Source organism: Sycon ciliatum, chromosome 13, assembly GCF_964019385.1.
Source record: "Sycon ciliatum chromosome 13, ocSycCili1.1, whole genome shotgun sequence".
NCBI classification, from domain to species: Eukaryota; Metazoa; Porifera; class Calcarea; order Leucosolenida; family Sycettidae; genus Sycon; species Sycon ciliatum.
Window position 1 is genome coordinate 27,784,813 of NC_088655.1, and position 12,770 is coordinate 27,797,582.

The 12,770-nt window shown below is 44.3% G+C and overlaps 1 protein-coding gene across 1 annotated transcript; it reads right to left on the reverse strand.

The window, feature by feature from the left end:
* Nucleotides 1-4,718: 4,718 nt before the first annotated feature.
* Nucleotides 4,719-12,631, reverse strand: LOC135829955 (uncharacterized). Its single transcript, XM_065342348.1, has 7 exons — nucleotides 12,350-12,631; nucleotides 11,320-11,616; nucleotides 9,841-10,056; nucleotides 8,200-8,232; nucleotides 7,032-7,316; nucleotides 6,001-6,228; nucleotides 4,719-5,446 (listed from the first exon to the last, which is right to left on the reverse strand). Exons 1-7 carry the CDS (start codon nucleotides 12,444-12,446, stop codon nucleotides 5,358-5,360), a joined length of 1,245 nt encoding a protein of 414 aa, XP_065198420.1. The 5' UTR covers nucleotides 12,447-12,631; the 3' UTR covers nucleotides 4,719-5,357.
* Between the last annotated feature and the right edge of the window lie 139 nt (nucleotides 12,632-12,770).

The window sequence follows — 12,770 nt, forward strand, 5'->3', positions numbered from 1 at the left end:
TCGACTATCCAGGACTGGATTGGCAACGTCCAACAAACGGATTCGTATTCTATGGGGTCTCATGAGCTAGTGTGCCAAAGGGCGTTTAGTTGGAGCTTCAGTGCATCACCTTCGCCGAAAGAGGCCCTTTCTGAGATTTGGCCGATGGACTAACTGGTGTGCACACCAAATCCAATGCAACGCTCCACTCCATGGCAATGCAGCGCGCCACTACAATCATGTATATTGTCATGTAGCTGTTCCTTGAATGAGGCACTAGTAGCTGGCTGTTTATTTTTACAGACGGATCATTGAGTTCTACATTGTCCTTGGCCTCGGACCCTTTCAAGGAACGTACATCATACATGTAGATAGTACAATGACTATGTGCATGTACTTGAGGTGTCGACAGTGTACATGTACATGTAGTTTGATTCATAGTGTTGGTACTGAGTGCGCACGTCAAAGGCCCTGGGGAGAGAGATTGCACTGAGCCGGCAATCTAAAATGGATAATTATTTTTTAGAAAATTAATGATGATGGGCACGAGCGATATTGTTCCTACCCCGCTGTTGTTCATTCTCGGACGGTGACATGTTCGCAACGTTCCTATGGAATTTTTCCGTGGTGAAGAAAACAATAATTATATTCACGGTATGAAACGAGTGAGTTGCGCCCACTTGCCGTACGCTTTTACTCTGGGCTCGGGTGGCGAATAGGCTCAGGCGGATTATGCTCGCGGATTCATGGAATTGTGCTTTCATGGATTCTCGCACTGTGCTCGCAAAATTCTCATAATAATTATGCTTTGGCACGCTGTGATACATATCCACTTCGTTGCGCTTATGGTCTTATGCAGCCTCAAAGAAAGGGTGATATTCGTTTTTCGCGCTTGCAAGTGCCATGGCCATAAGTTTAACAAAATACTTGTACATGAGTATCCCCATACCAATCTGTCCACGCATGCTAGAGATCAACATGGAAAAGAGAAAACAGTACTTCTTTTATTCATTTAAAAAAGAGAAGAACCACATGAGAACGAGTTATGCAGGAACTATCCACGACTGTAACAAGATGATAAACGGTCAGAAAGTGCGATAATATGGCACAAAACTGACAGGCTACTGAGACTTTCATTTAATCTTGTTACAGTCGTAGATAGGTGCTGCACAACTCGTTCTCATGTGTTTCTTCTCTTTCTTACATTTACTAAGGGCTCAGTATCCAAGTTTAAATCTTCTATTAATTAGTTGACTTCTTTTGTAAAAAGATTTTTGCATTGCCAAATTAGTTTGAGTTACCTTTGAAAATTATCATGTCCAACTGCCTTCGTAATTGTCATACTCGCCCAACTGATGTCATCCTCACCCTGCGAATAATCAGCTCATCTCTCTCCTAGCACCACGTACCTCTCCTTCCAACATAATCAAACATCAAGTATACATGTACATGTATATCTTTTTTTAATTATAATTTATTAGAGCAATATCCATGCCCTGCACAGTCACGGCTGCTAAAATCCAGAGGTCATGGCTTCGTTTCATGCATAATGTACATGTACATGTACATCTACATGCACCTGCACATGCCCGCAGAGTTGTGCGGACTACCCTTCACTCTCTCGACCAACCTGGGATACCTGATAAAGGCGGATTCACTCGCATCTTCTGCTACATGTACTGAATCAGTGTGAAAAAGAACTTTGAAGAAGAACTTTGAAGAAGACGATTTCGAGTATACAGTAATGCATTGCCATGAGTTCTACCCTGGGTTTCATTGAAAACACTACTAGTATCAGCATGATCTCCGAGCCCTTACCATACAGACCGCCTGTACTGATAATGCGCATTGTACACAATTGTGTAACCTACGATGTACATGTACTAAAACTAGGGACCGGCGGATTCTGATCGAAAAGGTGGCAGATTCTGCTCGAAAAGCAGTGAAATTGGCAGAACCATACAAACCTTATGGCGGGCAATTCCTCGAATTCTGCTCCATTTCTTTATCCACATACCAAACATGCATGAAACTTACCAGAAAAAGTACCGAATTCTGCCAATTTTTCTGCCGGCAGAATCCGCCGGACCCTAACTTGAACTGTGGTACAATCATGTAGGTATGCTCCTACAATGTATCTCCGAAAGGATGCCAAATTATGCTCCGAATTTCCAGCCACCAAATTATGCCAACAATTATTCCGGGGCAATCCGCCGGTGCCTAGTGGCGAACTGTAGGCACGCTGTGACAGTGTGGTCATCAGATGTATTAGGGAGGTCCCGAATATGCATATTTTCCGCATGTTTTGGTCCTGTTGACACAAGGTCGCATAAAGTAGCAAATCTATATGTAGCATGTTGTACCAAATGTAGCATATTTTCCTACAAGGAGCAAAGAATTTTCATAATTGTCACTGATATCAGTTCATATTTCGAGCATCTTTCGAGCATATTTTTCTGCTTTTCTTTGATTTCGAAGCATATTTTGGAGCAAGTGGCCAATATGTGAAAAGCATAATATGCGAAATTTTTGAGCATATTTGGGCCCTCCCTATCAGCAATAGTGGGTTGGTCAAAGACCATGATTGAGATACGAGAGGTACCTGGTTCAAGTCCTGCCTGGGAGCGGTTTTTCCAGCCGTGCTGCTACCCACAGTCAACTGGGAACTTGTGGCCGGGCACAAGGGGTACATGGATGCAGCTAATGGGGTCGTTTTCGGCACTTGTGCCAGTGGTTGTGAGACTTGCCCACTCACCCCCACCGTTAGGCGCTGCATCTGCCGCTAGGGTTTATCGGGTGTTAGCGGCCGTCGTGAGTTCCCTTCGGGAACGGATACGATAATTTACTTTTTTTATATTTTTTTATCAGCAATGTTCTGCCCATCACACGTCATTGAGGTCAGTACCCTAGGCTGATGCTCCATAGAGGCATCCTGCTCAGAGTAGTCCGCTCAATTGGCCCAAGTTAGTAGAACGTGTGAAAAAAGAGCTACCAACTCGGGTTCTTACTAGTCTCTGCGTGGTTGTGAGGGAAGAGTTGATCTGGGCAGTACACGTCAATAGTGCTCCAATTACAAATACCCGTATGATAAGCATGGGCGGTTGCTTCATAACATTTTTCACATGTTTTCTTCTACATACATGTATATTTTACATGTATTGATGGAGAAGTATCCGAGTTTTGCTATTCCTCTGTTGCATGCATACTTGTATTAGTACCTCATTGATCCCGCTCGTTCCTCATTCTTCATCTCATTAATTTTGGCCTCAGCGAAGACTAGCCAAGCTTCCTTGGCCATGTCAACGCGAAAAGGGTGATAATAGTAATACTAAGTATCCGAGTTAAAAATGTATAGCTACAAAATCCTATAAGAAAGAAAAAGGACAAAGGAACTACACGCTATACATGTATGTCAGTATGGTTGGTCAGTGTCGTGCGATGTTATCTCATCAGCAGATTGTTTAGTTTAAAACTCGGAAGGTTCAAGATTTTGGCGGAGCGCACGTCGTGTGAAACAACTTGTTTTGTAGTCAACTAGTCCATCACAATGTCATGCATGAAGAGTACCGTAGGGGTTTGGCTTTCGGCTTGTACAATTCGTTTTCGCAAAGCTTCCTCCTTCTTTACTTATCTTTGATATTTATGAGCCACCCAAGTTGGGTGGTGTGCTTCTTTTCTGCTTCGAATTGTAGTTAGACCGCTTTGTCAAGTATCCTACTGGTCTCGTCATCGTCCAGGAACAATCGACATTCTTTGTTCCGTTTGGACTGTAGCTTGTGCTTGTTTCGTTGCGCTTACCTTCCCCTCTTTGGTCTTGCCATAACCTTGAACCTTCCGAGTTGGAAGGCTGTCGGTTAGCGCTACGGAGATGTGCTGAAGCTAGTTTTCCGGACGTCGAATGTGTGAGTACTTTGTCAGCTTTGTGCCACGTTGTTGCACTTTCTGACTGTATAGTATCTGGTTACAGTGACGGAGAGTTACTCTTAACTCGTATCCATATGTCCTCTTCCTTTCTGTATTTTTATTTCCTGTATTTTATTTTATTTTTCATGGGGAAGGCGGACAGCCTGAACATGCTGGTGATCAATGAATCGTTTTGAGTTTTGCCCGTACAAGAGGCGGTTCGGTACCGGTGAAAAGGTAGAGAAATTAACCACTCGCCGCACCATCATGTAAAATACGTGACCCCAAATGCCCAGGGACATATGACATATGGACATATAGATAGGTAACAGCCTCTTTGACGGGCTAAAGAAAGAGTCCATGAAACCACAATCAATACGTAAAATAAGTGGATGAACGTAAATCCAGATTTTAACAGAACGGAAGAAAAATCCTCAGTGGAAAACACCCATAAACTATGCAAACTCAATATACGGAGCTAGCTGAAGTGCAGACAACAGTTCGCTAAGATCGAATTCCGAGGTCGTAGTATTCATGTAGCTTATTCATGTACATGTAGGCACAAACCAGTGGAAAGCATAACAATGTTATCATCGGCGCTGCTGAAATCTAAATCTAAATGTGAAGAGCGCACTGCAAAAATGTGGATGCGGTCATCAGGCACTGACAGGTAACATACATGTACATTTGTAATGGGACAAATATGGATGCAGTACATGTGTGTACCCACAGAGTGACTGTACACATGCAACCCAGCTGATACCCGTGCGAACACGTAGATCTACTCACTCAGTGACGAGATAGAACGAAATGTACACGTACATGTACAAGTAGGAGACTGGACCAAGGAAGATTATTTATTTATTATTACTTGCATGTACGCGTTGGAGTCAACCATGCAAGCATGATCCACAACTTCGCTTATGCTGAACATGATAAACAGGGCTATGACGGGAAAAAATGAGCTAAAACGATGATAATATACAATGTAGCTCATGGGTATTGAAGATATGTCATTTATGAATATGTCTATAATTATGAATATAGCAGCCTGAGTGATAATGATAGTGCTATTTCCTGAGTTTGACTGTTTCAGGAAGAACAAAGGCAAAAATCAAAACAATGTTGCACATGTACAAACGAATGTTTTTAATAAGCAAAATTAATGCCAAAATTGATTTATTTAAATGAAAAGAGTAACCCGCGACGGCTTAACTATCTGAATGCCTGAAACCATAATGGCTCAAGTGTTTTGAATGCACGTACGTTGTACATGTATTGTATCTACTTCTAAGTTTTACAACTATTTTATGCCATTACAGTCATGTAGAATGTATTGACTGCCATTTTTTTTAAACCTGTAAATTGTATATGTACATGTACAAATGCACATGTGCGCTGCATGAGTTATCCCCTGCGCGGCGGCAGCGGTACATACATGTACATGTAGGATAAGCAACTGGAGTGCACTCGTACTACATGAACAAAGTGCTTAGCGCCAGGACTGCTAACATGCTGAGGCTTGGTAGGATGGCGTTTCCAGAATTGCAGTCGAAGTACTGACCTGCACCGCAAAGACGACCAGGAAACAACAACATTAATAATGAACCTTTGAAATGAAAGAGGATTCGCATAACATCATAACGTAGACATGATAAGGGGACACAGCTGGAAGATCCCTCCTCCCCCTCCTCTAAGATTGGACGCAAAATTCCCAGGTGATATTTCGTGCAACGAGGGGGAATTGAATGATAGGATAGAAAGACAGAAACATTTACATGTAGATACACGTACAAACACACACACACACAGACACACACACACACACAGACAGACACACACAGACGGACATGCAGACAGACAGACATGCAGACAGACAGACGTACATGTACATCAACTGGCCGCAACAAGAGCATGTGCAATCATATCCACAGTCTCAAGCAAACACACAGACAAGTACGCGCACGCGCACGCGCACGCACACACACAGACACGCACACCCACACAAACATGCACACACAAAAACGCGCACAAACACGCACGCACATAGCGGAAATGATAGACAAAAGGTCTGGGCTCAAGTAAGCACACAGCTCCACTTTTCTATTCACAACTCACCTGCCTCATTGAGTGTGCAGCCGATGCCACGTGCACAGTCAAAAAATGTACTAACAGCTGAATTAGTTGTCGCACTCGCACAGTTCTCCAGCCCTCTGCAGTCCTGACCGGCAGCGCCAGCCAGGCAATCGCAGTGAGGAGCAGTGAAGGGTGAGGACACACACTCCGCACTACCGGGGGGATACAGAGTTGACTGCAGGCACGCGTCTGGCTGTGTGCAGAAGTCACCTGAAAGGACAGCAAGCAAACAAACAACGCACTTGCCGTTACCATGGTACAGCAATGCCGTGTGACGTCACAGCTGTAATTTCTAAGTGCACCAGTGCCACCACTAGGCACCAGTACATGTACAGGTATGACAGTGTGCATTGGGTTACAAAATGGTTTATCACTTCTGAGTGAATTTTTATCGAGATGACAGCAGAAAGACCGCGGACGAACAGAATACCAGTATTAACTTAAAGGAGTTAGTTGATACCGGGAACTGTTAGCCTGGCTGATGTCTGTTCGTCTGAATTACTCAAAGTACGTTGGGTCCGACTTACATGTTCATCCGATCCAAATATTCTCCCCTACACTAGTCTATTGCATCTCCATTGTACTTTATTCGTTGTCTGTTTGTTTTTTGCCCGGCCTGTATTTCGCGTGATAAGAAGGCTTGAAAGCAAACTCGTGCAACATCTGTAACGCATCAATGTTAATGAATCACCCGAAGTGTGCTGTACATTGCACGTCTAAATGTTACTGTCTTATCCTTTTCTGACTACTATCACATGTACAGTAAAACCTGTCAAGGCGACCACTCGGATAAGGCGACCACCTGTCCAAGAAGACCACTGAAACCAGGCTGAAGGGATGCTATTTCCTGTCAAATGACCCTGGATAAGAAGACCACCTGATAACAGAGACCACATTTTGAAAGTCCCTTGAGCGGTGGTCGTCTTAGACAGGTTTCACTGTATTATAGATTGGCGGGCCAAAACAGTTGAACTACTTCTCCTACACATATTGTCATGGAAACTGTTACTTACGAACATCGAGTACGGCGTTGGCCCGTTGCATGCCACCAAGGACGGTCGCAGAGCACGTTACAGTAAAAGTAGTTGAAACGAAGGTATCAGGACTGACGTTCGCGGTGATAGGGTCGATGGTGAGCGTGTTGCCTCCTTGCGCTGAGAAGCGCAAGCTGTCCATGGGCAATTGTGGAGGGAAAGTCCAATTCACCCCTGCTGATGTGATGGGCAATACGCTGGTACAGTTGAAGGTGACGCTGGAGCCCGTGAAGACATCCACCCTGGAAGGCGTCACAGTGAGTCCTTAGATGGGAAAAAAGATGGGAAGTGAAGAAAAAACAAACCGCGAGAAGACAAAAAATCTTAGAATCTTACTAAGGGGAAGCTTATTGGATGGGCATATGAATACTTTGGTAAACGATATCAATCGATGGATTAAAATGTGCATTAACAAAAATGAATGGAGATGCAATAGTGAGGATGACACTGTGTAGTGTTGCATTGTGCATTACAATAATGCCTGTAACTAAAGACCACCGTGACTAACGATCAGCCTGGAACTACAGACCACTTCGCCTGGCACGGACGGTCTCACATTCCATAATATGATTGTCCGGTGCAAACCTCTAACTAAGGACCACTTGCCACTAAAGACCGTTTTCTCTGGCCCCAAGGGGTGGTCGTTAGTCACAGGCTTCACTGAAGTTCGACGAGGATTCCTGACGAGTGCTGAACTAAACGTGCTCGAATCTTCATCCATCGTTCTGTTCACCATTCCATCTCCTTTACGTTTTTTACTCTTCTTGGGAACTTGGGATCAATCCCGCGTGTACTCATTGTGCTCTGCAATATAAGTCATATAACCTACAGCAGAGCTGCTCTATAAATGAAGTTGCATACCCGGTTCATGGTGAATTTTACAGCGACGGACTATTCAATAAAATTTCAAGTCTGAAGACTTGGCAACTTAACGCCTGCTCCTCACTCTTGCGCTATGATACCCCTCAGAATTTCCACCCTTGCTCACCCTTGTGTTCAGTCTGCCCGTTTTGAAGCCATCAGTTGCCTGATGATCGTAGTAATACGTGAAATTCAGAGCTGTGACAAAGCTTCCAATCTCTCTTGTGTACTTAAAGTTTAACAAGCAATTCATTGATTTGACGCACAGATTGGTGAGGTTGCTTACGTTCTGGGTAGAGTTCTGTGCACTGAAGAAGCCTACTGTATAACACCTTTATTTCGGTGTAATTTAAATTTCGGTAACTTCGGTACTGGTCCTGGATCACCTAATTTAACATTACACCTAAATTTTCCGAAATACCAAAATATGTAAAAATCATGAAAATCACTGTCAAATTAAAAAAATCAACTTGTATACTGGTATACCGGTAGTACATTGTACATACATAACATGTACCGGCATACATATGTGGAGCCTTTTGGCCTTGCTTGGCGGAGATATTAGTGCAAGAGCGTTTTTTTTTTTTTTTTTTTTTTTTTTTTGGTGCCATGAATAGGGATTCCAGTCAAAATTTCAAATTCATAATTCAAGCTAGCTTGTTCTTGGACAATGTCACCGAGGAAATGAGAAATCCTATGGTACCAATTTTATCAAAATCGGTCCAGGCATTCGAAAGTTATAGCCATTTTTCTACAGCGAAATGGGTGTATTTTTCTCTGGCGATCAAATGGGAAATCGGCTCAAAACATGGTCAAACTACTGCACAGCCACCACCTAGCTACATACATTTTCACACGAATCCGAGATGAAATTTTGTCACAGTTTACAGCCGGCCTCTTATCCTTGCCTTGAGCGGATGACATACGCACGCTTCGATTCGGCGAACCTACCCCTCTTCTTCACACGGCTTTGGCCGACAAGGACGTCAAGTCACCAGCACGGCTTTGGCCATTGCCGACAAGGACGGCAAGTCACAAACACGCCAATGTTGATGTTGTCGATGCCTTCCTTTGCAGAGCTTGCAAGTAATTTAGTTGCGAACCAAATCCAGAAGACGCTGTCGATGGGAGCTGGGATCAGGCTGATCATGGTGAGAGATACTGCATCAGCTCCAACACCAACCAGTTCGATCGGTAATGACGGCAGCTCACTGTTCTCCGCCAGCGCACGAGTCGTAAATCCAAGCCGCCGCCTGTTCTCCTTGTTCCTCGCAAACAGGAGATAGTACAGAATCGTGTACTACGTCGTGCTCACTAGGCACAGCGCAATCCTGGTCTTCGTGCTGCTTGATACTCGCGATCAGCTGACTGCGCTGGGGGTAACACCTAGTTTCTAGTGTAGATCTACTCTTCTTCCTCGCACTTGAAAAAATCGCCATGTCGGAGGTGCTTTTAGTCCTACTCGGCGCGCTCAAATTTTGTTGCGCTGCTCTACCTTGCTTGAAAAAACACCGGCATGGGTGATTCCGAAAGGTTTTTGGGTGCTGAAGCTGAAAATCGGTTTAAGAATCCCCTAAGATGCCATTTTAGACTTGAAAATCGCCTTCAATTTCTGCTTTGACTGATCGCAATGGCCCAATTTCGCCGCACGGCGATCAAAAACCCCACATTGGACAGCTGAAAACCTCAGGAAGCCACTGGTGACTTCAAAAATCCTCCAGAACTTACGATATCTCAGCGCACTGGCCTAGAATGAGCCGTCATCGCGCGACCAAACTTTTGTGTGTAGCGCGTGGAGAAAGTCCTCGAACCCAGTCGGCCAGATCCTGGAACCCCTACCATGAACACCGAATTTATCCTTACACCGAAAGGTCAGGGGTTGGCTTTTACCGAAATTTTACAACACCGAAAATAAGGTGATATACAGTATCTCTTGGGGTGGCCGCATTCGCGACGCAGTCGCGCACGCTTCTGCAGGGAGCGCCAGCATTGCCGGACAGGCACGTGCAGTTGTACTGGGCCGAAATGAAGGGTGTGCCGGAGACCGAAACAGTGGACAGGCCGCTTGTGCATGTCGCCGAGCCCAGGGCATAGTTGAAGCGGCGAAAGCAGTAGAAGTACTCCTCCAGACACAGATCATTGTCTAAAAATGAAAAATCATCGTAGAGAAAATAACGGAAAAGTACAGTTCAACTACATGTGTAGGTAGAAAGAAGGATGCAGACATCACTGAACACAAGAACATCCGCTGTACATGTACATGTAGTAAACCTTTTTTTCTAAAGAATCGCAATTCAGCACACGATACACGAAAACTGTGATTCTGGAGAAACGAAGTGTACTAGAACCTGCATCTACATCTCCAATCCTGTGTTATGGTGGTGAGTGATGTGTAGGAATGCGTTCGTGAAAGGCAAGTAGAACAGCAGCACAAGAATTTGACAGTTTCGAACTTGATTGACCCGGCGGTTTCCTGTCTCTCCCCCCCCCCCCCCCTCCCCACACACACACACACACACAAAATTCATATACAGCGCCGTTGTTGCTTTCAGTAATATAGGTGAGCCATACTCCAGATGCTTAATTCCATGAGAAATGTCGAGCACACAATCTCTTTCTCTCAAATTGCAAAGAAGCAGAATTACACTGTTTATAACATTTTCGGACTATTAGTATTTTTACTATATTACTTCTGTGCTATATATACTGCTATTGTCTGCGGCTATCTTCTCTGCTTACCTATTGTTATAGGTGTTAGGTACCACCTCCCGTACCTTTTCTAGCTGGCCTGCATGCACTTGCGTACTCACCTTTTGTCTCCTTTTGTTCCGTTGGCCTGGGTAGCTACTTGCGCGCCCATATTTGCCATAGCTACCCAGGCCCTTTATCTTGCCGTTCAGACTCTCTCTCTTTTCGCACTCGTCAATAATCACCCTGTAGTCGTTTCGTTCGTCTTGGTCTCTTGTCCCGTCTCTAATAAATGTCGTTCCACCACTAACTTGTTCTCGTTGTCAGTCGTCCTAATTCGAATTCTACATAGGTATACATGTACCTGTAATTTGTAATTTGTAGCTACAAGCCAGGGTCCTTGGTTCGAGTCCTGTTGGTGACAGTCAATTTTTTCTTCAGATTTTTCCCGGTTGTGTCTTTCCCTCAAACTAGTCAAGACATGCACATGTACATCTTTCTACGCTGCTTATAGTCTCCCTTGTTATTAGTTGTACAACCATGATATAATGACTCATATTATAATATTACAACATTGCGTATAATGAGTCACTTCAAACAAACCCTCACTACCTTTGCGTGCCTCCTGTGTGCTAGAATTGGGTGTAGAGAAAACCTTCTGGTTATTGCGCCACACATACTTGTATTGGACTACTGATGTTGCTGCCAGGAAACTTACACAGCGTCACAGTAGCGTCGTCGCTCGTGGACACCTGCGTTGCGCACCTGAAATGGATAACCGCACGGATGTTAACCAAGCTATCAGCAGGCATGACTACCCTGGCGACGCGCAGGACAATCGTTTCCGAATTCTGGCCGCTGATGGAGAAGTTCGTTCCCTCCGGTAGTACCGCCGAATCATCGGCGAAAGACCAGTCAATAGGCAGATTACTAGGGTTGCCATCCATATCGACACACGTTGCGCGGAGCGTGCCTGCACCAATCAAGTCGGCTTGGTCAAGCATAACGCGGACATCTGCAGCAAGGGAAGAGGCATTATAAACGAAAACGGCGGCAGGAAAGGATCAATAATTAGAAGTCTAGTTTAAATCCAAAATTGGCAATCTGAGTTTGTGTTGTACAAATCTAGATAACTTGAAAACAACTGGACCTCCTGCACTTTGAAACCCGTACGGTTCTTCATCGTCATATTTCAACATTGAAAATCCATGGATATTTTAATGGTATTATTATTGCCTTGACTTCGCCAAGCAAGCTTGGCTATTCTTCCACTAGGCCAAGTAGAATGCAGAATGAGGAACGAGCGGGTACGATGGAAAATAATTTAGGAAACCAAAACATGAAAGTTTTAGAAAAATCATTGCATAGTTATGGCGTGGCAAAATTCATAGCAAAGCAGATGTATTTAGTGTTATGTTCTCATGGTGTGTAAAACTAGTCCTTGGCGAATATTGCTCGATAAATTGGCTATCATTTTTGTTATATCTAGAGTGATATTCACTCGCCTACTTTTCAAGCATCCATCTGGCGTCCTGTACCTGCCCACATGTACCCCACACTATCCATCTCAAAATAGGGTTTGACTAAGGTGGGCTTGACAACCAGGGCGGTTTTCGTGCCAAAGAACGAATCTGAATATCACCTTACGTTCAAGTCTAATGTTAGCTTCAGCCTCGGGATCATGGACTGATATTCGCTTCGGCTTCACATAGTATTATACCTTATGATTACTATGGAAATAGGCTTACTTTGAGCATGTCCAGAACTGACGAATGCGACCAGAATCAGCAGAAACGCACCGACGCTACCTCTTACGGAGCAAGAACATTGGAACAGAAGCGCCATTGCAGCAATCACGTACGTTTATCTGAACCTCAGAAAGTTTGGCTCCTGTCAGACCAATTTGGCTTGCTGAGATTTGCTTTGTGGGTTGTCAGCCTCTTATCACCTGACCAAGTACTAGTACACAAGTTGAAATTCTCTTCCAAGGAGGTTTCTCTTGCCCGGCTTCATGAAACTGAAATAGTTACTGAGGAGGGAGTAAGCCCAGCTGTCTTTTATAAGGACCGCGACTGGAGCTGAAGATGCGGCGAAAACCTCTGGCGGACAGGCACTGCCAATTCAGCTTGCATATGCCGGATTATACGAAGGTAATACCAAGGTAAATCA